The sequence below is a fragment of the Jaculus jaculus genome, chromosome 1 (assembly GCF_020740685.1).
Source record: "Jaculus jaculus isolate mJacJac1 chromosome 1, mJacJac1.mat.Y.cur, whole genome shotgun sequence".
NCBI classification, from domain to species: domain Eukaryota; kingdom Metazoa; phylum Chordata; class Mammalia; order Rodentia; family Dipodidae; genus Jaculus; species Jaculus jaculus.
This window is the reverse complement of record NC_059102.1, coordinates 124,680,387-124,707,424: the sequence shown is the minus strand read 5'-3', so window position 1 is coordinate 124,707,424 and position 27,038 is coordinate 124,680,387. Positions and strand designations below refer to the sequence as shown.

At 47.2% G+C, this 27,038-nt stretch overlaps 1 protein-coding gene across 2 annotated transcripts; it reads left to right on the top strand.

Annotated features, from left to right (window-relative positions):
* The first annotated feature begins 943 nt into the window (after positions 1–943).
* Positions 944–27,038, top strand: Urm1 (ubiquitin related modifier 1). 2 transcript variants are annotated; one of them, XM_004671608.2, is made up of 5 exons: positions 944–1,021; positions 7,814–7,884; positions 23,276–23,357; positions 25,604–25,652; positions 25,983–27,038. In XM_004671608.2, the coding sequence occupies exons 1-5, from the start codon at positions 987–989 to the stop codon at positions 26,049–26,051; spliced, it is 306 nt and encodes a 101-aa protein (XP_004671665.1). In that variant the 5' UTR covers positions 944–986; the 3' UTR covers positions 26,052–27,038. The 2 variants fall into 2 exon arrangements, with proteins under 2 accessions (XP_004671665.1, XP_044997918.1); XM_045141983.1 differs by lacking the exons at positions 25,604–25,652; positions 25,983–27,038 and adding an exon at positions 24,512–24,593.

Below are 27,038 nucleotides of genomic sequence, written 5' to 3'. Positions count from 1 at the left end.
TCCTGAGTGCTTGCATTAAAGGCGTGTGCCACCACGCCCGGCTTAAAGGTTTCTTTTTTCTTTTTTGGTTTTAAATGTTTCTTTTTTAAAAAAAAAAATATTTATGCAGGGCGTAGTGGCACAGGCCTTTAATCCCAGCACTCAAGGCAGGAGGATGGTTGAGTTCGAGGCCACCCTGAGACCCTGAGTTAATTACAAGCCACCCTGGAGAAAGGTGAGACCCTACTTTGAAAAACAAAAAACAAAAACAAAAAAAATTATTTATTTGACATTGAAAGAGGGAGAGAGGGAGAGAGAGAGAATGGGCACGCCAGAGCCTCCACACCAGACTTGTGTGCTCCCCTGTGCTCATCTGACTAATGTGGGTGCCTTGGCTTTGCAGGCAAGTGCCTTAACCATTAAGCCACCCTTCCAGTCCTTTCTTTTATTTTCTTTCTCTTTCCTTCCATTCTTCCTCCCTTCTTTCTTTCAATTTTATTTATTTGCAAGCGGAGAGAGAGAAGAGAGACAGAGAATATGGGCGCGCCAGGGCCTCTCGCCACTGCAAACCAACTCCAAATGCATGTGCCCCTTGTGCATCCGGCTTGCGTGGGTCCTGGGGAACTGAACCTGGGTCCTTTGGCTTTGCAGGCAAGCGCCTTAATCACTAAGCGTACAAGTTGTTTCCCACTCTGGCCCTCTGCGTTCAGTCCCTAAAAGTCAAAGGGAGGAGCCGGGCGTGGTGGCGCACGCCTTTAACGCCAGCACTAGGGAGGCAGAGGCAGGAGGATCGCCGTGAGTTCGAGGTCAGATTAAGACTACATAGTGAATTCCAGGTCAGTTCCTTCGGTGCCGGGGGACAAACAAGCCCTGCGTCTTCTGCCAATAGCTGAGTAGGACGGGCTCATAAGCACCGCCCCTTCCGTGCGAAGCGCCGGGGGTCGGCCGGAAGTGTGCGGGCGCGCCGGAAATTGAAGGGCGTTTCCTGCTGGCTCGGCTTCCTCAATATGGCAGCGCCCTTGTGTGTGGAGGTGGAGTTCGGGTGAGTCGCTGAGCCGGGGCGTAGTGCGGATGGATGAAAGTTGTCGGGTCGCAAACTTCAATCCAGGCTTGGCCGGCCATGGGTCTGTTGCCGCGGCCTCTGCCCGCCGGGAGCTGTGCCATCCGCCTCGAGTGTGAGAGGCTTGGTCTCCCGGGGCGACGAGACCGTAAGTGCGAGAGTAGAGGCGCACACGCGGCCAGGGAGGTGCGCTCCCGGGTACCGAGAGAGGCTGTGTAAGGTGAAGGACTAGAGAGGCGTGAGAGTCAGCAGGAGGCCTCTCCACGTGTTTTATCAGTCTGGTTTCGAGCTAGGCCTGTCTCTCTGGCATCTGGGATCCCAGAAGGAGCACTCTTCGACCTCTTCAGACAGCGATCCTCACTTAGACCGTTTTGGGGGAACTTGCTTCTCATGGAAGGTGTGAACCCGAAAGGACTCATTTCTTTCTCTTGACCAAAATTCAAAAGTTAAGGGGGCGGCCAGGTGATAGCCCAGGGCTCGTTAAAGATGCTTAATTGAAAGCCTCCTGCCCTGAGTTTGATTCCCCATTACCCACGTAAAGCCAGTTGCACAAACAGAGGCATGCATTTGGACTTCATGTGCAGTGTAAGAGGCCCTGGCGCGCGGACACACACACACACACACTTTCTCTCCCCCTCACAAATAATTAGGAGTTTTAAATAGATCCAAGCCTCAATTTTTATTGTAGAATGATTCTTGAGTGCTTTCTGTAGATCTTAAGTCCAGGAGGCAGGGGGATAAATAAGATACTGCAGATAGGGTCACTCACACTGGCATTATAGTATGCACAAAATGAAAACTGCCATAATTGGGACATAATACCAACAATTGAAGAAACACAGAGCAAGTTGGAAATCATCTCACATCACTATTTTGTCCCTCCAATAAACTGAAGCTATGTTATGCTTTCAACAACTGTAAAAGAGCTGGGGAGATGACCTAGTGGTTAAGGCTGGGAAGCCTAAGGACCCAGGTTCAATTCCCCAGTACCCACATAAGCCAGATGCACAAAGTAGTATATGTGCCTGGAGTTTGTTTGCAGTGGCTAGAGGCCCTGGTGTGCCCATTCTTTATCTGTTGCTTTCTCTTTCAAATAAATAAGTAAATAATTAAATAAAATATTTTAAAAACCCCAAAAGAAGTCTGGCATGGTGGCACATGCCTTTAATCCAGTTACTCGAGAGTTCAAGGCCACTCTGACATTACATAGTGAATTCCAGGTTATTCTTGGCTAGAGTGAGACCCTACCTCAAAACAAAACAAAAAAAAAACAAAAAGATGAGTGGGAGTTGGGCAAGGTGTTACATGCTTTTAATTCCAGCACTCAGGAGGCAGAGAGGTAGGATGATCTTCGTGAGTTTGAGGCCACCCTGAGACTAGTGAATTCCAGGTCAGCCTCAGCTAGAGCAAGACCCTACTTCAAGAAAGAAAGAAAAAAAAAAAAAAAAGATGAGTGAGCCAGGCATGCTGGTGGGCACCTTTTTAGTGCCAGCTCTAGAGGAGGCTGAAGTAGGCAGATCACAGTGAGTTTGAGGCCACTCTGGGGAGTGAGCTGCAGGTCAGCCTGGGCTACAGTGAGACCCTGCCTCTGAAAAAAAAAAAAAAAAAAAACGAAAACAAGCAAAAAGATGGGTGGTTATACATTTCCGGGATCACATGGAAAAGCTGAGACTATGTGTGTCTGTCCGAGGTGCCTACACAGATGCAAGGAAAAGTCTGATAGAAATCTGAAACCTCTGTCCACATGCCTGTTCTCCCATCGGTTGCCCCCAGCTTCTTTCATGTTTTCCCTTCATTGGGTAGTTCATTCACCAGTCATTTATTGAGTGCCTACCATGTGCCAGGCAGTGAGCCAGACACCAAGGATACAAAGATAAATAGTACTCTGTCCATGCCCTACAGTGTTCCGCATTTCTGTCCCTTAGAAGGGGGTAGTCTCATGAATGTTAAGTGCAGTTTAATTGATGATATTGTCTGGCTGCTTGGATCCAATTAGAACTACATTGGCCTGGCCTCCTGACTGTTTTGCTTTTCTGACCCTTTACCCAGCTACTCCCTCCCCACACCAGCCTGGGGATAATAGGAGAATCCCTGCTCCTTTGACAGGCCTCAGCAAAGCTGAAAAGGAAGAAGCTACAGACTGTCAGTGTTTAAGCTGATCCACAACTAACTTGCCTTTCATTCATACTGAGTCAGGCATGGGATTTAGTTACCAAAGTTTACTTCTGCCAGATACTGTTCTGCACACAGTGGGGAAGTTGTGAGGAAAATAAGAGCTTTGCCTTCCAGAGCTTACAGACCAACACAGATGCCACTTTTCCAGCTTCAGCCTTTCTTACTTGCAAAAGCATTAGTGAGCCCCAGCAAGGCAGGACAACATCTTTTACCCACCTGTTCATCTGTCTTCACTTCTACCCACATCATAGTATGCCATGAGAATTTCAGCTTGTCTGGATATGGTAGTTTATACCTGTAATCCCAGCACTTTGAAGGCTGAAGGAAAAGAATTGCTTCGAGTTCAAGGTCAGCCTGTGCTGTAATGTGAGACCAAATAGCCAACTTCATAGGAAGTAAGAATGCCCAAGATGTGTGCCAAAACAAAAACCAAGAACCTTCTCTTAGTTCTTGCATGTTTGTTTTGATTTGTGACAGGTTGTCATGATGTAACCCTGACTGTCCTCAGATGTCCTATGTAGCCAAAGCTGGCCATGAACTCCTGACCTTCCTGCTTCCACATCCCTCGTGCAGGCATACCACACCCTGGCCCCTTGCATATTTTCACCTTACTATTCATTTCCTGGATCACTTAGCAGATATGCTTCACCTTTAACTATAAACAGTGTACTTGCAAAGAAACCGCCATGCCTGTTATTCTCTCCCAAGTGGTCCCAGACATCTAGACCTGGACCCCCACAACAGCTTTAGTCCACTTGGTTCCATCAGCTCTTCAGTGTGCCCCCTGGAATGCCTCTTGTACCTTTCTGTCTCTTGTCTGGATCAATTCTGCCATCTTTTGGCATGCCTCCTGAACTGTTCGCAGAGCATTTTCTCTGCATACACAGGATTCAAAATATGTATTAGAGATATGTTTTGGGTCCCTCCTCTCCAGGCTATAAAGGCTTGAATGTGAGATTTCCTCTGTCCATTCCATTCCCTGAGTAAGGGAGGTTGGGGCACAAAATTGAAGTCAAGGGAGAAGGAGAAATAGTTAACTTTAGCTAGGCTTCTATAACACCACATGAACCAGAAGTCTCAGTAATAGACATTATATTTATTTATTTATTATTTTTTGTTTGTTTTTGTTTTTTTATTTTTTAAATTTTTATTAACATTTTCCATGATTATAAAAAAATATCCCATGGTAATTTCCTCCCTCCCCTGTTTTTTTTTTTAAAGTAATGGCATTCTTTTTTTTTAAATTTATTTATTTATTATTTTTTTTAAATTTATTTATTTGAGAGCGACAGACACAGAGAGAAAGACAGATAGAGGGAGAGAGAATGGGCGCGCCAGGGCTTCCAGCCTCTGCAAACAAACTCCAGATGCGTGCGCCCCCTTGTGCATCTGGCTAACGTGGGACCTGGGGAACCGAGCCTCGAACCGGGGTCCTTAGGCTTCACAGGCAAGTGCTTAACCACTAAGCCATCTCTCCAGCCCCTGTTTTTGTTTTTTGAGATAAGTTTTCACTCTAGCCCAGGCTGACCCATAATTCACTATGTAGTCTCAGGGTGGCCTTGAACTCACAGCGATCCTCCTACCTCTGCCACCTGAGTGCTGGGATTAAAGGCATGCGTCACCACGCCCAGCTTCTGCACCTCTTTTTTTTTGTTTGTTTGTTTATTCTTAGTTATTTGAGAGTGACAGAGAGAGAAACAGGCAGAGAGAAAGAGAATGGACACACCAGGGCTTCCAGCCACTGCAAATGAACTCCAGATGCGTGCGCCCCCCTTGTGCATCTGGCTAACGTGGGTCCTGGGAAATCGAGTCTTGAACAGGGGTCCTGAGGCTTCACAGGCAAGCGCTTAACTGCTAAGCCATCTCTCCAGCCCTGCACCTCTTTTTGTATCTGGCTTTTATGTGTATGCTGAGGTATTAAATCTGGGCCAAGAGACTTTGTAAGCAAATGTTTTTAACTGCTGAGCCATCATCCCAGTCCTGGTTTTGGTTTTTTATTTTTTTATTTTTGTCATTATATTTATTTATTTATTTTATATATATATATATTTTTTTTTTTGCACTCAAGCCATTTTATTAGATGGGAATGCGGGCAGGGGCCTAAGACATCCGTGGAGTCCCACGTCCTTTGCAGTGCTGATCTCCACGTCCCCCCCTCTTCGCTGAAAGCTATTTTCTTCATTTTTTGAGGTAGGGTCTTGCCCTCTAGTCCAGGCTGACCTAGAATTCACTATGTAGTTTCAGGGTGGCCTCAAACTCACAACCATCCACTTACCCCTGCCTCCCAAGTGTTGGGATTAAAGGTGCATGATACCACACCTGTCCTTCTGTTATGTTTGTTTATTTATTTATTTATTTATTTATTTTTTTGAGACAGTGTCTCATGTAGATCATACTGGCCTCCAAATTTCTTTGTAGCAGAGGATGGCCTTAAACTTATCTTCTGCTTCTACCTTCCAGATACTGGAATTACAGGTATATGACACCATGCCCAGCTTTTAATTTATTTATTGGAGAGAGAGAGAGAGAGAGAGAATGGGCACACTGGGGCATCCATCTAGTACAAATGATCTCCAGACACATGCGCCACCTTGTGCATCTGCCTTATGTGGGTCCTGGGGAATCGAGCCTGGGTCTTTTAGCTTTGCAGGCAAGTGCCTTTAACCTCTGAACCATCTCTCCAGCCTAAAGATAAAGTTTTTATGTTTTATTTTTATTTATGTATTGGTTTTTCAAGGCAGGGTTTTACTCTAGCCCAGGCTGACCTGAAATTTACTTTGTAGTCTCAGGATGGCCTTGAACTCACAGTGATTGTCTTACTTCTGCCTCCTGAGTGCTGGGATTGAAGATGTGTGGCACCTTGCCCGACTTTTTCTTTTTCTCTTTTGTTTTTTAATTTGGAGATTTAAAAAAATGCAGGTAAACTGGAAAAAGATCTTAAGGCAGTTTGAGGAATGTCTATACTTGTTACTAGTATCAGCAAACATACCCACCAGGAATTGGGGAGCAAAGGGAAGATGGAGGTATCTTAGTTGAGTTTGAATAGAAAATCCTGTATAAGACCTAAGAAGAGCTGTACTTAGGTCTCTGGGCAAACAGGCTTCTTCCACTTCAGATTTGCTGACAGAAATAACAGCCTTTCCTTTGGGACCCAGCAAATCCTGAAGTGATGGTTCCCTCTCTGAGCCAGATTGATTCTCTCTTCATTCATTTGTAAGAGGAAAACAGGCTTGGCCTCCGAGCCTGGCACCACCAGGTTAGGCCACTCTTGGTTGTTTGCCTGGGTCCCAGTGTCTCCAGTTCCCACCTCTCCTCTCTGACCTCCACGTCGACAGTCCCATGCCCATCACCCTTCCCCAGCCCAGCTGCTGCATGTGCCAACCCCTACCCAGGAGAAAATGAGGCTCTTGGAAGGAGATAAATGAAGGCTCTGTGCGGGCTTGCAGCTGAAATGGCCCTGTGCGCATCCACAGATGGGGCTCTGCTCCCCCTCCACATTTCTGCATCAACAAAGCATGACCTTGTTTAGATGATAGTCGTCCCATGTCTCCCCCATGACACTGTTTGCCTTGCCTTTGCCTCCCAGTGGGCTGTCTGGGGACATCTCTGTTCCCTGCAATTGGGTGGTGGATGGGAGGTATGACATCCATCAAAAGTCCATTAAGGCCTTCTTAGTTCAGACCCGCATGAAGTCTTAGATGGGAATGAGGAGACTCAGAAGGAGAAACAATGGCGGTCAAAGACACTGCAAGAATCTTGCTGCTCATATCAGAAGTCCTGCCTTCTGGACTTGGCTTTGAGTATCTCTCCTGACAACCTTCCCTTGGACAAGGGCTGGGACAGAAATGAACCAAACTCTCCCTTCGGGGGGCTTTCTGACCTTTGGGAAATTAGGTGGCTGCGACTGAGCAAGAACCAGTTAGATTCAAATTTCAAGTCCTAGTTTCAAGTCACTTGTCTGATCTCGGGTGTCACTTAATCTCTGTAGGCCTCAGTCTGCTTCTCTATGAGACCCTTTGCTGGGATAGCCTGAGGAAGACATGGGATGAGTATATCCTGTAACTGGCAAGGTGAAGGGAACCATTTTTCCTAGGCAATGCTAAGCCTAGTGGGTTCTTTTTGCCTCCATTGCTATAGTGTGTCCACCAGGCAAGCACTAGTGAGTGGGGACAGGGGTATTTCCCAACCTCACCTGTCCAAAAGAAACCTCGAGATGCACAGTGTCTCCAGAGGGTTTCACGAGGGCTTTTCAGCACTTTTGCACATGGGAAGATCAAAACCTGAGGAGGGGAAGTCACATGGCCAGGGTCTGCTTGGTAGGCAGAGGTAGACCCTGGTTTGCTACTTGGGCTGGCAGCTCCAAAGCCTGTGTTCCAGCTATGTGCTCAGCAGAGGGTAAAAGTGAAGGGCTGTAAATACAAGTGCTTAATGAATAGTAGTAATCCTATTCTACTACACTATGAAGTCGTTGAAGAATCACTCACTGGTATCTTGGATGTTTCTGAACCTCGCTCTGCATCTCTTAAGCTTTGGCTTAGTCTCAGGTTCAAGCTACCTATTTGCAAGAACTCACAGGCTGTCTTTCTCTGGCTTTTGCAGAGGCGGTGCAGAGCTCCTCTTTGATGGAGTAAAGAAACATCAAGTCACCTTGTCTGGGCAGGAGGGGCCCTGTGAGTATTATTATTATTATTAATTTATTTATTTATATTTTGCTGTGAGGTGGGGTATCATTCCAGCCCAGGCTGACCTGGTATTCACTGGGAAGTCTCAGGCTGGCCTTGAACTCACAGTGATCCTCTTCACCTTGCAATTGCTGTGATGAAAGGCATGAGCCACCATATCCAGGTAATAATTAAAATATTATTAAGGGCTGGAGAGATGGCTTAGTGGTTAAGGTGCTTGCCTGCGAATCCTAGTATTCATGTAAGCCAGATGCACAAGGTGGTGCATGTATCTAGAGTTCGTTTTCAGTGGCTAGAAGCCCTGGCATACTCATTCTCTTCATCTGCCTCTCTCTCTAATAAATAAATAAAATAAAACATTTAAAATATTGTTAAAATACAAATAAGTTTTGGGGCTGGGGAGATGGCTTAGTATGTAAAGTGCTTATTTATTTATTTTTGGGTTATAGTTATTTATTTTAGTTTTTTGAGATAGAGTCTCACTCTACCTCAGGCTGACCTTGAATTCACAATGTAGTCTCAGGGTGGCATCAAACTCATGGCATTCCTCCTATCACTGCCTCCCAGGCACTGGGATTAAAAGCATGCGCCTGGGGCTAGAAAGATGGTTTTGTGGTTAAGCACCTGCCTGTGAAGCCTAAGGACCCGGGTTCGAGGCTCAATTCCCCAGGACCCACATTAGCCAGATGCACAAGGGGGCGCACACATCTGGAATTCGTTTGCAGTGGCTGGAAGCCCTGGTGCGCCCATTCTCTCCCCCCCCCCCCTTTCTCTTTCTGCCTCTTTCACTCTCGATCTCTCTCATATAAATAAATAAAATAAAATAAATAAAAGTGTGCGCCACCACACTCAGCATAAAATATTAAAATAAGTAAATAAGCCAGGCATGGTGGCGCATGCCTTTAATCCCAGCACTCGGGAGACAGGGGTAGGAGAATCACCTCAACAATCCAAAAAAAAAAAATACTTTCATTTATCTTGTTTGTTTATTTGAGAGAGAGGAAGAGGCAGATAAAGAAAGAGAAATGGGTGCAACTTGGTCTCTGGCCACTCCAAACAAACTCTAGATGTATATGCTACCTTTTGCATCTGGTTTACTTGGGAAATAGAACCTGAGTTCTTTTGGCTTTGCAGGCAAGGACCTTAACTGCTGAGCCATCTCTCCAGCCCCATGCAAGCATCTTTTAAAAAAAGAAATACACACAGACACACCATTTATTTATTTGAGGGCCTCTACTACTGCAAATGAACTCCAGATGCATGTGCCACCTTGTGCATCTGGCTTTCATGGATATTGGGGAATTGAACCTGGGTCCGTAGGCTTTGCAGGCAAGTGCCTTAACCTCTAAGCCATCTTTCTAGCCCCTATGCAAGCATCTTTTTTTTTTTTTTTTTTCCTGAGGTAGAGTTTTGCTCTAGCCCAGGCTTAGGCTGACCTGGAATTCACTATGTAGTCTCAGGCTGGCCTCGAACTCACAGCAATCCTCCTACCTCTGCCTCCTAAATGCTGAGATTAAAGGTATGCAACTGCCACACACAGCCAATGCAAGCATCTTTAACCACAGAGTCAGCTCCCCAGTCCCCAAGACCTGAATTTAGATCCACATTGCAGCTGTGTAAAAATGTTGGGCATGGTGGCACATGCTTACAATCTCATTGCTGGAGAAGCATAAAGCTGGGCGTGGTGGCACACGCCTTTAATCCTAGCACTCGGGAGGCAGAGGTAGGATTGTTGTGAACAACACCTGAGACTGCATAGTAAATTCCAGGTCAGCCTGGGCTAGAATAAGACCTTGCCTTGAAAAAAAAAAAAAAAAAAAAAAAGAAGCTGGAGAAGCAGAGATAGGAGGATACTTGCTGGCTAGCTTGTCTAGTAGAGTCAGTGACCTCCAGGTTCAATAAGAGACCCTGTTTCAAAATAACTTTGGGAGGAGCTGCTGGGGAGATGGCTTAGCAGTTAAATGTGCTTGCCGGCCCCGGTTCAATTCCCCATCCATCCACATAAAGCCAATGGGTGTTCATTTGCAGCAGCAAGAGAGCCTGGTGGAGTGGTGGAAGAAGATATTTGACATCAATCTCTGGGCCCCATAGACACATGACGCATGTGCACCCACATGCATGTGAACATGAATACACCAGAAAGAAGTAAATTTTGGGTCTAGGATGTAGGACAGTGATAGAGCACTTGCTTATCATGCATAAGACCCTAGGTTAAATCTCAATACCACCGAATAAAAGAATCTTGCCAGAAAGATTGGAGGAGGGAGGTTGACTAAGCAAGAGAGTCAGTTTTTTCCTCCAAGCTGGTGTCTTGCTGTAGCCCAGGTTGACCTGGAATTATTTTCAGGCTGGCCTCAAACTCACAGCGATTCTCCTACTACAGCTTCCTAGTGTTGGGATTAAAGGTGTGTGCCATTGCGCCTGGTGGATTTTCAGTTCATTTGTTTATTAAAATACTTGTTAATCTTTCTTGAACAAACACATATTGGGCCCTTCTTACACAGCTGGCCATGGCTAGTAATGCAGTGCCTAGACAGAAACCAAAAGTCCCTGTCTTCAAATGGGGGTGAGGAGGCAGTTAAAGAGTTAATCCTCAGAGGTCTGACTAGGTTGCTATCAGTACAGCCTAGAAGCAGGAGCTCTACAGCAGCCCACAGGTCTCTGACTGAGACATTACTGGGGAGAAGAGGGCAGCCCTCATTTGAGGAGGTCGGGTAGTGAGGTTCCCTCACATGGAAGGTAGAAAATGGTCATTAGGTGGAACAGGATATTTTTTGGAGTGAGTACCTGCCAAGAATTGAGTAATTGTGATTGACCAAATTCACTGACTGCCATAGCTAACTCTGGCTCTCCCTGGGACCAGGGGATGGCAGTAATAGGTGGGTTTTGTCTGCCATACTTATAGGCCAAAGAACACATGCTGATCACTGTCTACCTTGAGCTGAAGATGGATAGACATTCAGGGTTAGATGTGAGAGGTTGGGATTGTATTTCCCTACTGGGTTAAGATGGTGGAAGGAGTTTGGAAGGATCGCTTAGTGGTTAAGGTGCTTGCCCACAAAGCCAAAGGGCTCAAGTTTGATTCCCCAGGACCCACATAAGCCAGATGCATAAAGTGGTGCATGCATTCGGAGTTCGTTTACAGTGGCTGCAGGCCATTGTGTCCCCATTCTTTCTCTCAAATAAATTAAAAAAGAAAAAAAAATACAGGGAAGACTGGAGCACAAACAAGGGGTGGGTGGTGCACAACTGTAATCCCAGCACTTGGGAGATAGAGGCAGGAGGATCAGGAGTTTAAGCTTGTAGCATGTCTGAAGCCAGCCTGGGATACATGAGACAGTCTCCAAAAATGAATGAATATGATACCACAGTTATTATTTCCCATTAAGTTTGCTTAACAGAAAAATCTATAAATTAAAAAAATAATAAATAAAAGAGAGAGCTAAAGAGATATCTTAGCAGTTAAGGCTCTTGCCTGTGGAGCCTAAGAACCCAGGTTTGACTCCCCAGAACCCACATAAGCAAAATGCACAAGGTGACACGTGCACCGGTGGTACATGGGCACAGGGTGGCACATTTGTGTGTAGTAGCTAAGGCCCTGGCATACCAATTCTCTCTTCCTCTCTCTCATTTAAAAGTAAATCTATACTGGGCGTGGTATCACATGCCTTTTATCCCTGCACTCAGGAGGCAGAGGTAGGATTGCTAAACTCAAGGCCAGCCTAAGACTACATGGTGAATTCTAGGTCAGCCTAGGCTAGTGGGAGCCCTTCCTTGAAAAACCAAAACAAACAAAAAAAGACAATGGCAAGTTTAATTCCCCAGGACCCATATAAGGGGCACATGCAAGTGGAGTTCGTTTGTAGCAGCCAGGCCCTGATATGCCTAGTATCTTTATCTGTCTCCTTCTCTCTCTGTCTCCCAAATAAATACAGTTTTAAAATGTGTGTGTGTAATGAGCCAGGCTTGGTGGTGCATGCCTTTTTTTTTTGGTTTTTCGAGGTAGGGTCTCACTCTGGCTCAGGCTGACCTGGAATTCACTATGTAGTCTCAGGGTGGCCTCGAACTCTCGGAGATCCTCCTACCTCTGCCTCCCGAGTGCTGGGATTAAAGGCGTGCGCCACCACGCCCGGCTGGTGGTGCATGCCTTTAATCCCAGCATTCAAAGAGTGGTCTTCCTCTGAATTTATGTGACAGACGTAGATCCAGGCAATAAACAAGAAAATAAGTGAATGCATCACCTTCTTTACCACCTAATGATTGACATAAGAACAAATGAGTGCATGGTTTTCTTTTTATTATTTACTTATTTATTTTGGTTTTCTGAGGTAGGATTTTACTCTAGCTCAGGCTGACCTGGAATTCACTATGTAGTCTCAGGTGACCTCATACTCATAGTGATCCTCCTAACTCTGCCTCCTGAGTGCTAGGACTAAAGGTGTGTGCCACCACACCTGGCTTGTGTTTTGTTTTTTCAGGTAGAGTTTCACTCTAGCTCAGGCTGTCCTAACTCTTGCTGCTTCAACAGACACACCTCTGGCTTTATGTAGGTGGCTGGGGAATTGAACCCCAGGCCGGCAGCCTTTGCAAGTAAGTGCCTTTGATTGTTTAGCCACCTCCCCAGTTCTTCCCACATGCCTTTTGGGGGAGGGGTTCAAGGTAGGGTTTCCGCCGGGCGTGGTGGCGCATGCCTTTAATCCCAGCACTTGGGAGGCACAGGTAGGTGGATCACCATGAGTTCAAGGCCACCCTGAGACTCCATAGATAATTCCAGGTGAGCCTGGGCTAGAGTGAGACCCTACCTTGAAAAAAAAAAAAAAAGGTAGGGTTTCCGTCTAAACCAGGCTGGCCTCGAACTCATAGCAATCCTCCTACCTATGCTTCCCGAGTGCTGGGATTAAACGCCTGCACTACCACATCTGTTTTTATTTGTTTTAAATATTTTTTTTAATTATTTATTTATTTATTTGAGAGCGACAGACACAGAGAGAAAGACAGATAGAGGGAGAGAGAGAGAATGGGCACGCCAGGGCTTCCAGCCTCTGCAAACGAACTCCAGATGCGTGCGCCCCCTTGTGCATCTGGCTAACGTGGGACCTGGGGAACTGAGCCTCGAACCGGGGTCCGTAGGCTTCACAGGCAAGCGCTTAACCGCTAAGCCATCTCTCCAGCCCTGTTTTAAATATTTTTATTTATTTGAGAGAGAAAGAGAATGGGCATGCCAGGGCCTCCAACCACTGCAAAGGAACAAACTCCAGATGCATGTGCCACCTTGTGCATCTTGCTTACCTGGGTCCTTTGGCTTTGCAGGCAAGCACTTTAACCCCTAAGTCATATTTCCAGGCCTATTCATTTATTTTGAAGACATGGTCTCACTATGTAGTCCAAGTAAGCTTCGAACTTGCAATTTTCTTAGTTCAGCTTCCCAAGTACTGGCCTACACTCCCACACTTTGCTCAAATAGATGCTTGGGGATTGAGAGTGCCAGCGAAGAGCCCTTTAAGACGGGGACATTGAGGAGAAGGTATGGAGCATGAGAAGATGCCAGCCCAGTAATTTGTAGATACCAAGCAGAGAGGGACAGCCCTTGTGAAGGCCCCAAGATATAAAGGACAAAGAACACGACTGAAGGAAGACTAGGGTCATGATGTATCCAGCTGCCTTTAGAGTGGTATAGAAATCTTGACCTCTCATTCCACAAATAACTAGCATGTTGCTGTCATTGTTTTCATTGATTGAGACAAGATCTCACTCTGTAGCCCAGGCTGACTTTTTTTTTTCCCTCTGAAGTAGGGTTTCATTCTAACCCAGGCTGACCTGGAACTTACTATGTAGTGTGGCCTTGAACTCATGGTGATCCTCCTACCTTTGCCTCCTAAGTGCTGGGATTAAAGGCGTGTGCCACCACGCCTGGCTCTGTGTTTATTTTAATATATTTATTCATTTGTTTGTTTATGAGAGAAAATATGGGCATGCAAGGGCCTCCTGCCACTGCAAAGAAATTCCAGGTGCATGAGACACTTTGTACATCAGGCTTTAATGGGTACTGGAGGATTGAACTTCCTCTTTCAGGCTTTACAGGCAAATGCCTTTAATCACTGTGGCCCAGGCTGGCCTTAAATTCACAGTGATTCTCCTACCTCAGCCTCATGAGTGCTGGGATTGAAGACTTAAGTTTCTTTCTTTTTTTTTAAAAAAAAATTTTATTTACTCATTTATGAGAGAGAAAGAGAAAGAAAGAAAGAATGGACACACCAGGGCCTCTAGCCACTGCACACAAGCTCCAGACACATGTGCCCTCTTGTACATCTGGCTGACCTGTGGCCTGGGGAATTGAACCCAGGTTCTTAGACTTTGCTGCCGTAACCGGTAAGCCATTTCTCCAGGCCTTTTTTTTTTTTTTAATTTTCAAGGTAGGGATTCACTGTAGCTCAGGCTAGCCTGGAATTCACTATTCACTATAGTTTCAGGGTGGCCTTGAACTCATGGCGATTCTCCTACCTGCCTTCCAAGTGCTGGGATTAAAGGCATGCATGCATCACCATGCCCGGCAGGACACAAGTTTCTGATCCTTCACTTTGTAACCACCGTATAGGAAAAAGGTGGAGCCCTTTCCCCCTAAAATGGAAGGGGGTATGAGGAGGGAAGGCAAAATGTGTCTCTTGCTCAGTCTTTGGGCCCTTGGCCATGAGTTTGTATTCCTGTTTCCTTTTATATCCAGCTGTTCCCAGAGGCAGAGATAGAGGTTACACAGCTGCTTGGTAGTTGCTGGTCTCTACTGAGGCATATATGAGTCTACAAAGATGCTGCTGGGAAAGTTTTACTCTCTCCCCAAACTTGTGCCCAAATCCATCATCTGAGAGCCTTTTTGTCCACGGGATGCCACTGGGCCAAGCAGGTTTTGAAGGCTCTGGAATAGCACCATCTATAGTATTATGGACTGTACTAGTCATGGTGTGGTACATGCCTGTCATTTCAGGAGGCTGAGGCTGAAAGATGTGAGTTCAAGGTTAGCCTGAGCTACCTGTGCTTAAAAAAGGGGAGGGGCTGGAGAGATAGCTTAGTGGTTAAGGTGCTTTCCAGCAAAGCCAAAGGACCCAGATTCAATTCCCCAGTACCTACATAAAGCCATGATGGCACATGCATGTGGAGTTTGTTTGCAGTGGCTAGAAGGTCCTGGCATGCTCATTCTTTCTCTCCCCCCTCCCCAATAAGTAAATTAAAATAAAATGTTTAAAACAAAAACAAAAACTGGGTGTGGTAGCACACACCTTTAATCCCACCTGAGATAGGAGGGTCACTGTGAGTTAAAGACCAGCCTAAGACTAGTAGTGAATTCCAGTTGAGCCTGGGCTAGATAGAGTGAGACCTTATCTTGAAAAACCAAAAGAAAAACAACAACAACAAAAAAAAACAAAAAAGTCTGAAGAGATGGTTCAGGTTCAGTGGCTAAAGGCCCTTGCTTGCAAAGCCCCTGTTCAATTCCCCAGCATTCACATAAAGCCAGATGCACAAAGTGGCACATGCATCTGGAGTTTACAGCAACGGGAAGCTTTAGTGTACCCGTACTCTCTCAAATAAATATTAAAAAGAGGAGGGTGGGATGGCTTAGCGGTTAAGGCACTTGTCTGCAAAGCCAAAGGACCCAGGTTCGATTCTCCAGGTCCCACTTAAGCCAGATGCACAAGGTGGTGCATGTGTCTGGAGTTTGTTTGTAGTGGCTAGAGGCCCTGGTGTACCCATTACTTTTCTCTCTTATTCACTCTGTCAAATAAAATATTTAAAAAAAAAAACTTTAAAAAGATTAAAAAAAGAGGGGCCTATCAGAGAGATGATTTAATGGTTAAGGTGCTTGCCTGCAAAGCCAAAGGACCCAGGTTCAATTCCCCAGTACCCTCAAAGCCAAATGCACAAGGTGGTGCATGTGTCTGGAATTTGACCGCAGTGACTGGAGGTCCTGGCATGCCCATTCTCTCTCTCTCTCTCTCTCTCTCTCTCTCTATTTTTGAAGGTAGGGTCTCGATCTAGCCCAGGCTGACCTGGAATTCACTATGTAGTCTCAGGGTGACCTCGAACTCATGGCAATCCTCTTTGAACTCTGCCTCCTGAGTGCTGGGATTAAAGGCGTGCACCACCACCACACTGTGTTCTGTCTCTCTCTGTATCTTTCTTTCTCAAAGTAAATAAAATATTAGGGGGAAAAAATAGAGAAGAACAAGGCTTCTGGCAGTACTTGTGTTACAGCCCCTTCCAATGCATTCAATAAAGTTCATGAATTGTGATGACAAGGGGAGAACTTCTAACTTGCCAGTGTGGAAAAAGAGAAAGAGGAAGAGAAAGGGGGTGACACAGCAAGATGGTCCCTGATAATGTAGGCATGTAGGCCCCTCTCCCCTGTAGAATGGAAGGTGGGCTGGTCCTGTGCTTTGTTGAGCTGTATATATATTTATTGCTGAGAGAGGGAGGGAGGGAGAAAGCAGGCACCCCGGGGTCTCTAGCCACTGCAAAGGAACTCCAGATGCATGCGCCACCATGTGCATCTGGCTTTATGTGGGTCCTGAGGAATCAAACCTGACTTAGGCTTTGTGCTTTAACCACTAGGCCATCTCTCCAGCCCTTTGTTGGGCTTTTTATCTGTTTGATACCTCCAGTTTGGGGAAAGGAGCTGCTTCTAAATCTAGATGCATATACTTTTGTGAAGTAGGGTGTACAGATCTAATGACAGATTTGTGTCTCAGCAGGCTGATGGGTGTCTGATTGATCGAGATTGGTTAGGTCCTTCAGCTTTGGTCATTTGGCTTTTAACTTCTCAAGGATCCTTCAGTCCTAGGAAACTGTTCCCTCACCTTTGCTTGTGTGCTTCCTCTGCAGCACCATCTCCACCACCAACCATCATCATCGCCTCCTCCTCCCACTCCAGTCACATTAAAGGGTAGCTGTGAGGGAGGGCAGGAGCCGAGCAGCAGTTCCTGGGCGCTTTAAACTGCTTAGCATGCATTTCACAGCCTCTCTGGGGCCAGCTGTTCCTTTCTCTGCTCTCCGGGCCTGTTTGCTGATCCCTTCTCTACCTCCCTCCTCTCTCCTCCCCACCCCTCCCAGTCCCTGTGCAAAATTGCTTTTGAAAAGATCCACTTTCTGCTTAATTAAACAATGAGGAGCGTCCCCTCACACATCTGTAAACCTCCTTCTGAGGCCAGTTTAGCCCACAAACTGCTCCATTCTTACTCGCATTCACTTGTAAATGGAGCCTCTGAGGTTCCCTCCACCCCTCTTCTCTTTCATTCCCCCATGCCTGCTCTTTCTTCTCCCTTTCAACTGGGCATGGGGTGGGATCCCAGAATTCTGCTTGGAGGCTGGTGTACTTGGTAGGAATAGGACAGTTCAGCCTCCTGAGGAAGAGAAGGTTTAGGGGATCATTGTTACTTATATTTCCACAGCCCGGGTGGGGATGAGCGAACACATTTGTTGGCGTGGCCCTTGTAGATCAGTAGGCACAGTGGGTGGAAGTGGCTGAAGAGACTGAAAAGTGCTCACAGTGAAGCAGGAGTAACCTTCTGTACCCTAGGTGTTGAAAGAGGCTAGATAAGGCTCTTCTGTGGTCAGGATTCAGTGTCACACAGGACTGTGGATTGTACCTCTTAAGCGTGCTCTGAGAGGCTGGGGTTGACACCCTTGGGAGCCTGCCACAGTAGGTCTTCAGTATCTCCTAGACAAGGACAAATCCACTAGGGCAAGGAATTATAGCAGGAGCTTCTCTCTCTCTTTGTTCAAAGTAGGGTTTTGTCCGGCAAAAAAAATAAATAAATAAAGTTTTTGTTTGTTTTTTTGAGGTAGGGTCTCACTCTAGCCCAGGGTAAAAATATATATATATATATTTTTTGGTTTTTCGAGGTAGGGTCTCACTCTGGCTCAGGCTGACCTGGAATTCACTATGTAGTCTCAGGGTGGCCTCTAACTCTCGGAGATCCTCCTACCTCTGCCTCCCGAGTGCTGGGATTAGAGGCGTGCGCCACCATGCCCGGCTAAAAATATTTTTTTTTAATTTTTATTTATTTATTTATTTGAGAGCGACAGACACAGAGAGAAAGACAGATAGAGGGAGAGAGAGAAAGAATGGGCGCCAGGGCTTCCAGCCTCTGCAAACGAACTCCAGATGCGTGCGCCCCCTTGTGCATCTGGCTAAAGTGGGACCTGGGGAACCGAGCCTCGAACCGGGGTCCTTAGGCTTCACAGGCAAGCGCTTAACCGCTAAGCCATTTCTACAGCCCATCTTTTCCTTTTTTAAAAAAATATTTTTAGGGCTGGAGAGATGGCTTAGCGGTTAAGCGCTTGCCTGTGAAGCCTAAGGACCCTTGTTCGAGGCTCAATTCCCCAAGACCCACGTTAGCCAGATGCACAAGGTGGTGCACACATCTGGAATTCATTTGCAATGGCTGGAGGCCCTGGCGGGCCCATTCATATTCTTCTCTCTCCCTCTCTCTCTCTCTCTCTCTCTCTCTTTCTCTTTCTCTCTCTCTCTCTCTCTCTGGCTCTCAAATAAATAAATAAATAAAATTTTTTTTTTTTAAAAAGGAAAAGAGGGGCTTGAGAGATGGTTTATGGTTAAGGTATTTGCCTGCAAAGCCAAAGGATCCCAGTTCGATTCTCTGGGATCCACATAAGCCACATGCACAAGGTGGCACATGCATCTGGAGTTCGTTTACAGTGGCTGAAGGCCCTGGCATGCCCATTCTGTCCCTCTCTCTTTCTCTCTGCCTCTTTTTCTATATCAAATAAAGAAATAAATTTTTTTAAAAGGAAAAGAGCTAGGCATGGTGGTGCATGCCTTTAATCTCAGCACTTGGGAGGCAGAGGTAGGAGGATCATCTTGAGTTATTGAGTCTGAGGCCACCCTAAGACTACATAGTGAATTCCAGATCAGCCTGGGCTAGAGTGAAATCTGCCTCAAAAAAAAATTATATATATAATGAGAGAGAATGGGCAAGTCAGGGACTCTTGCCACTGCAAAGGAACTCCAGATGCAAGTACCCCTTTGTGCATCTGGCTTTACATGAGTACTAGGGAATTGCAGAGGGGCTGGTTGGCTTTGCAAGCAAGCACCTACTAATACATAAGGGGTCTCCCAAGCACCGGTTTTTTGTTTGTTTTTTGTTTTGGTTTTGTTCTTGTTTTTTGTTTTTTGTTTTTTTTTGAGATAGGGTTTCACTCTGAGTTCAAGGCTACCCTGAGACTACATAGTGAATTCCAGGTCAGCCTGGACTAGAGTGAGACCCTACCTTGATAACCAAAAAAAGCCCATTTGTTGTATTTGCCACTGATGGCCTGCTGCCACATTATGCCTTAGTCCTTATAGCAACTTTTTGCAGTTTGGATTATTATCCCCATTTGTCAGAGAATGCATCATACCAAGACATAGAGGGGTGGTGACTTCCTGTCCAAAGGCCATCTAGCCATCAGTGCAGGTTCTCCTGTCTCAAGAGTCAGAATTAACCACTCCTCCACAGCAGCAGCTCCCATCTTTTACTTTCCTCAGGTGGGCAGGCTATGTCCCAGGGCCTCTTGCACTGGAGACCTTGAGTTAGGGTGCCATTTCCTTCCCTGATGCTAAGTGTGTGGCTGGTCGCTAGCACTTACAACCTCGGAGTATGATTCCCTCCATGTGGGTTGCCCCAAGAACATTAGCCCACCACTGTCATTTTTACAGATCTGAACAACTAAAATAGGAAGACAGTGGGTGGTAAAAGTGGTGGCTGAGGCAGGATTGCCTGAGCTCAAGACCTTGATGTCAGCCTGGGCAACATAGTGAGACACCATCTCAGAAAAAAAAAAAAGGACTAGTCTGGGACCCCCATATCTCTTTCCTATTTCTGCTGTTCCCTTCCAGCTTCTGATGAGCAGCTTCTGGGTCCCACAGAAAGCCCGATTACCAGTATGCCTCTCTTGCCATTAAGGTAGACAGAATGTGGAAACTGAGGAGACAGTTTCTCTCCCTGGATCCAGTGATAGGCCAGCACAGTGCCAAGAGAGCTAGCTGTATGTGGACCATTGTATTTGCACCTCAGCTTGCTTGCTTGCTTGCTTTTCTTCTTCTTCTTTTTTCTGTTTTTCTTTTTTTCTTTTTTTTTTTTTTTTGGTTTAGTTTTTCGAGGTAGGGTCTCACTTTAATCCAGGCTGACCTGGAATTCACTCTGTAGTCTCAGGATGGCCTTGAACTCATGACAATCCTCCTACCTCTACCTCCCCAGTGCTGGGATTAAAGGCATGCGCCACCACACCCAGTCTCATCTTTCTTTTCTTTCTTTCTTTTAAAATTATTTTCACTTATATATTTGAGAGAGAGAGTCAGAGAAAATGGGCACACTAGGGCCTACAGCCACTGCAAACTAACTTGACACATGTGCCACCTGGTGAGGAATCGAACCTGGGTCCTTTGGTTTTGCAGGCAAGCATCTTAACCACTAAGCCCTCTCCAGCCCTCAGCTTTCTTTTCTGTAACTAGGAAGTGATGTGGTCCAACTAAAAACCAAGACTGGCCAATTGCAGCATACCTGTAATCCCTAGGAAGTAGAAGCAGGAATCCTATGTCTTCCTCAGCACTACAACAAGCTAGAGGCCAGTCTTGTCTACATGAGACCCTGCAGAACAAAACATCAAGATTGTTCAACTCTACCTTCCATGCTCTTCCTCTGCTTCTTCTCCCTCTCCACTGGCCAATGTTTAGCAGGCATCTTGGGGTGGAGCTGTGAATTCAGTAGCCCTGAGCTACCCTTTGACTTTCCTCTGGGAATGATGGCATGTTTGATTCCAATGTTGCTTTATATTTCAGGACAGAAACACAGGAGCATGGGTCCCAAGGAGCACACACTCAGTACTTACTGCTGGGGTTCCCAAGGAGAGAGCATCCTTACCCAGAGTTGGCTCTCCCTCAGGGCCACCTCATGCTGATTTCCTGCCTCCTCTGCTACCTTGAACCTGCCAGTTCTGTCCTGCCTCAGGTCTTCCCATATGTTCTTCCTTCTGTCCAGAATGCTCCCTCACCCCACCCCCCTTCACTCACGCTTTAGGCCAAAGTTTCAATGTTAACACTCTTGGAAAGGCCTTTCGTGATCCCAGACAAAGGAGGTAGCATTTATCACAACTAATTAAGTAAGTGATGTCTGTCTCCCCTGCTGCCCTCTTGCATGCAGGGAGTCTCTGCTTCCATTTTGCTCACCATCCTCTCCCTAGCACCTGGCACAGAGTAGTTGCTCAGTAAGCATTCATCTTGTGAACGGTGGTGTGGTGCCCCAGAAGGGAAACCACCCTCAGTGGAGTGGGAAAGCAGGAAGACACAGTGGGAATGTGAAAGTGAGATTCCCCAGCCCCCAGCTATCCCAGAACCACCCCCAAGCATCAGTCCCTGACTCTGCTTAACCCTTCCTCCTCCCCTGGGCGCCTTTGGAAGCCGACCATCTGGCTTGGAGCCTATTTGCATATTGTCTGGGCCTCAACAAGCCAAGCAAGATGTCCCTGGGGGTGTGTTTCAGGCCAGGCCTAGTAGCCCTTGCAGCCTGCAAAGGGAGCCATGAGTTCCACCTCTCCCCACCCCCAAATCCAGGCAAGGGGAACAATACGGGTGGTGAGGCAGTAGCCTCACCATGGTAACTGGCTATCAAAAATGTGGGCTGGCTGGGGGGGGGGTGGGCAGAAGAGGGAGGGAGTGACCTCAGCAAATAGGAGCATCATGATAAATGAGCCAGCACTGGGCAGCAGACTCATCCCCCAGCCCACCCCCCTGGGAGTCCATGATGGTCCCATCACGTGGATGACCCCAACATGACCACTACCCCTTCCCCCATTCCAAACCCTATCTAGAATGGAGCAGAAACACCTTTTCTTTTGAGGGATCCAGGGCTGTGGAGGTGTAGCCTGTGGTTGCCTGTCTAGGCTCTGTCCAATCCCTCTTACTGCCCCTCAACACACAAGCACAGCTCTGCCTGTCTACGCTGGCTGATGGATGTGTCAAACCCCAGTGGCTCTATCGAGCGGCCACAAGATGTATGGGCTGGCGGCCTACCAGACAGTGCCAAGATGGAGGCCAGGAGAATTCAGGGCCAAGGGGAAGCCTCTGGAACTTGAGCCTTGGGGAGGAGCCTACAAGGAGTTCAAGAGGCCTGCAGCTAACGGGGTGCAGCACCTCCTACTTGCTCTGGGGATCACAGACTCCAATCTGCTGTGTTTTAAGAGAGGGCTTGGGCTGGAGAGATGGCTTATCCCCTTATTCATTAAGGCATTTGCTGGCAAAGGCAAAGGACCCAGGTCCATTTCTCCAATACTTGTATAAAGCCAGATGCACAGGTGGCGTATACACCTGGAGTTCATTTGCAGTGGCTAGAGGGCCTGCTGTACCCGTCCTTGCTCCCCTCCTTTTTTTTTTTTTTTTTTGATTGATTTCTGAGGTAGGGTCTCATTCTAGCGCAGGCTGATCTGTATAGTCTCAGGGTGGCCTCTAACTCACAGTGATCCTCTTATTTCAGCCTTCCTGGTGCTGGGATTAACTGCACAAGCACCTCTTAAGCAAGCAGGGCTCCAGCAGCCTCAGGTGAATAACCTGATTAAGGAGTAGATAGTAGAGACCCTGGGCACCAGTAAGTGTATCCATTGATGTCAGTAGCAGTGTGCTATGGCCTGGCTCCCTTACTCCTGGGACAGCTACCTTTGAGCATCCACATGGTGTACAAAGAGACTACTGGCTGTCCCAGAACCATATCCCACAAGGAGGCAGCTTTCCATACTTAGCTGAGTAAGAGAGACCCTTTTTCCACGCTGAATCTCTTGCCTCTCCAAGAGCCACCCCCAGCCCACAGGGCTCAACAAGGGGGGGGGGGCGAGTGGAGCAGTGATTTGTCAGTGTCTCTGGTTAGTAAGGAGCCTTCTCTCTCTGCTAGAGGAAATTAACTGATGTTATCATCTCAGCAATTGTTTTTCTTCCCTCACAAAGGGAAATATATGCAGACCCCTCCAAGAGCAAAGCTGAGGCCTCCCCAGCTGGACTGGCAGGAGAGATAAAGGTAGAAGTGGCTCTTTGGTGCCCTCTCAGCAGCCTTGTTGAGGTGGCATCAGACCAGTGCTGTCTTCTTGCCTTTTAGATGTGACAGTCCCTACCACTGTGTGTCCCATATCCCTTGCTAGAGGTAAAGCCTTTATCAGTGCCAGGGGCCACTTTCTCTGATCTCTGGCAGGTCACTGGCCTCTTCTAATTCATATCCCCATCTTGGGAAACGCCGAGTTCATGGGCGATTACAGCCTGGTCTAAAAAAGCCCTGTGAGCCCTACACTTTCTTCTTTGGGGCTAGGAGTCACTCGGGTCTAACAGTTTGTTCTGTGCCTTCTTCTCTAGGGGACATTCGGAACCTCCTTGTCTGGATCAAGAAGAATTTGCTAAAAGAGCGGCCAGAGCTGTTTATCCAGGGAGACAGTGTGTGAGTTCCCTTCCTCCCTTCCCTAAGAAGGGTAGAGGGAGGGAAGAATGTCTCAGTCCTGTCTTTAGGTTCTGAATGTCACATACTCCTCTAACCCTCTGTTTTGTCTGAGTCCTCTAAGGAAAGAACTTCTGTTTAGCTCTGTCTCAAGTCTGTTTCTAGTTTTCTTGTTATCACACTGGAGTGCTGGGAGTTCTTAAGAGCCCAGATGAAAGCAGCCGGATGAATTTCTCCAGAAACTTGGATTATATTTCTGGTTGCCACAGACTTGATATGGAACCTTAGGCAAGTTACTTTGCTTCTGTGGTTCTTAATTACTTTCTGTGTACAGAAAATACTAAGAATCATGCTGCCCAAAGTCCCTGTCATCCCTGACTTGTAGGCTAGAGCTGTCCCCTGGAGCACTCTTGGGTGATGGCAGTGTTCTCTATCTGTACTGTCTAGTATGGTAGCTGTTGACACCTTGGGCTAGTTGAGACCTTTCAGTGACCAGTGTGACAAGGAACTAAATGATCTATTTTAGCCGAGTGTGGTGATACACACCTATAATCCCAGTAATGAGAGGCTAAGTCAAAAGGATTGCTACAAGTTTGAAGCTAGGCTACATAGTGAGGCTCTGCCTCAACAATAAAAACAAATACACAACAATAAAACATTGGCATGGTGGCACATACCTGTAATCACAATACTTAGAAGGCTGAGATAGGATGATTGCCATGAGTTTGAGGCCAGCCTGGATTACCTAGCAAGACCCTCATGCCTTTAACTGCCGAGCCATCCCATCAGCCCAGCAAGACCCTCAAGAAACTAACAAGGCTGGGTGTGGTTGCTCGCACCTCTGATCTAGCACACAAGAGGCTAAGGTAGAACTATCACCATGAATAGCCTGGGCTACAGTGAGACCCTGCCTCAAAACAAAACAAAAGAAAGCTGGGTGTGGTGGCACACGCCTTTAATCCCAGCACTTGGGAGGCAGAGGTAGGAAGAGTGATTAGTTCAAGGCCACCCTGAGACAACCAAGTGAATTCCGGGTCGTCCTGGGCTAGAGCAAGACCCTACCCCGTATGTATGTATGTATGTATGTATGTATGTATGTATGTATGTATATGTATGTGTATATATATATATAATTTATTTCATTCTAATTTCAATAGCTACATGTGGCCAGAAGATACAGCATGGGCCCATGATTCCAAGGAGTCATTGACCAAGAGCACATACACATAGATAAGCATACTCACCTTCTCCTGTTTTGTTTTTTTTTTCTTTTGGTTTTTCAAGGTAGGGTGTCTAGCCCAGGCTGACCTGGAATTCACTATGTACTTTCAGGGTATCCTCGAACTCATTGTGATCCTCCTACCTCTATCTCCCAAGTGCTAGAATTAAGGAATTAAAGGCATGGACCACCACACCCTGCTCACCCTCTTCGAGGTTACCATATAGGAGTCCAAAGCTTCCCTACCTGTCCCAGCCCAGATTAGCCCAATGTCTTAGTCATGATCCAGCACCATGTGCCAAGAAGCCACTTGACTTCTAGAGTTAGTCTTCTGTGAAAGAGGTAGGCAGTTAGTGGTTCCTTTATCTGCTTAGCAAAGGTGCTTGCCCCCCAGCCCTAGGATCTAAGACCAATATCCAGCCTGCCATTCAGATTGTAGTGCAGCAGTCCTGAAGCCATCTGCAAGGACAGCAGTACTCTCTTGGCCACTGCCAGCAGTAGACAGGCTAAGCTGTCTTCCACAGGCAGGATTGCTGTCAAGCAATCAGGTGCTGGGTACCACCAGCAGCCACCCCTGGCCCAGAAGGAGGATCCCTGGCAGCCTCTTCAGTGTGGGCATGCAGCTTAAAAGCCAGTTCTTCCTTTTCAGAGCCTAGGAGAACAAGATTAGACCCTGGAGAAGTAATAAACTTCTGCTGGTTACTGAGACAGATAAGGTAGTGAGAAAATCCTGCATAAATATCTTGTTGCATCCTGAGCAGACTTTATGGGGCAGGCCTTATAAACAGCCCCATTTTCAAGTGATAAAAGCTGATGATGCTCAGAGATGTAATGATTTGCCTAAGGTCTGGGTGTTGGGGCTGGCCTTCCCACCCATTTTCCCTCACTCAGACCCCTGTATGTGCAGACTTCTGTGAGACCTGTAACCAGAACCTCAGAAGGAAGGGCTCCCTTGACACTCCTGAATGCCAAAGACTCTGAACCTCTTGCCTTCCACTTCCTACTCCTCACCACACCCTCTTTCCCACAGGCGACCAGGAATTCTGGTGCTGATTAACGATTCAGACTGGGAACTGCTGGTCAGTACCTCCAGGATACACCACCCTCCCCAGCTCCTTGCTTCAGGTGGAAATCTGGACCTCTCATCAGGCCTAGATAAGGTGGCTGGGTAATCCATGCCACTCTGGCCCCCCAAATGACACTACTCCAGTGTTCCACCCTAAGTGACTAGTGAATGACTGTTGGGGAAATGGGGAACTCTCATTCCTCCTGAGAGTTGATGTGTAGGGTTACCACTTTTCTGGTGAAGCCTTTCCCAGAACAGCCACCCTTCCCCTCCTCCCCCCTCCTATCTCCTGGGGAGAACCTGGGCTTGTGCCCTTATAGTTCTGGCCCTCTCTCCTGCCCAGGGCGAGCTGGACTACCAACTGCAGGACCAGGACAGCATCCTCTTCATCTCTACGCTGCATGGGGGCTGAGGGCCTCTTTCTGAGCCCACTCACCCTTGTAAGGAGAGAACAGAACAAACACACATCCCCTTGGGCCCTGCTTCCAGGTCTCCTGTCCCCTTTGGCTGCCTCCTTCCCTGCTATATCCTCTGAGCTCCCTCCTGGCAGGGAAAAGAGGCCAGGTGCTAAAAATGAGCCTTTCTGGGCAGGGCACGTGAGCAGGATAGGGAGGGCAGGTGCCCAAGCCCAGCACAGCACTCTTCCCTGCAGCTGAGGTGGGGGCAGGTGTTCCTGTGGTATGTCAGGAGCTGAGGAGGCCTCTGTGCCCAAGTGACCCAGCTGCCTTCCACGCCTGTGTCTTACTCGGAGCATTAAGTGACCACCAGCAGGGCACTCCAGTTCCTGAGCTATCTTCATGGGGAAGATGAATGGACTGGAATGACTGATGAGAGCCCCCTCCCTTTCAAAGATTACAGGCGTCTCCGCCTCAGTTTCCCCTTTTGAACAGCAGAGGGCTTTGCCTGTCCCCTACTGATATCATTATGGAACCCCAGCTGGGGTCCCCTATTCAGTGCTTGACCCCCTTCCCTCTATCCAGCAGCTGCTCTCCCAGCCACACCTCTCCTCCTGCTCCCCTGATTCCCAGCCCTTGACCCTGGCTGGCCTCCCCCCTTCACAGGCCACCAGATGGGCTCCTGAGACACTCCCTGGGCTGTGTACAGCTTGTTCTGCTGGGAGTGGAGAAGGGGGAAAAGAGCCCAATCTTCGACTGACCAGTAGAGACCATGGGTGGGGGGGGAAATAGGACCAGTATGTCTCAGTTGACTCATCTACAGCTGATTATTTATAGTATCTGAAAACTGGGGGGATATTTGTCACCACAAGTGTAGATTGGGAGCAGGCAGCACCTGGTACCTGGTAGACAGTGCTTTGTCCCCCCAAGCTCTTCTGGAAGTGTGGGGACCTCATGTCTACAATAGCTGGCCTTGGACAAATAAAAGACTGTGTTGCTTACAA

Excerpts from the sequence above, each read along its gene's own strand:
- Urm1 (XM_004671608.2), top strand. The coding sequence starts at position 987 with ATGGCAGCGCCCTTGTGTGTGGAGGTGGAGTTCGG. Across the intron at positions 1,022-7,813 it reads TGTGTGGAGGTGGAGTTCGG|AGGCGGTGCAGAGCTCCTCT; the intron begins GTGAGTCGCTGA and ends TGGCTTTTGCAG. Across the intron at positions 23,358-25,603 it reads TTTATCCAGGGAGACAGTGT|GCGACCAGGAATTCTGGTGC; the intron begins GTGAGTTCCCTT and ends TCTTTCCCACAG.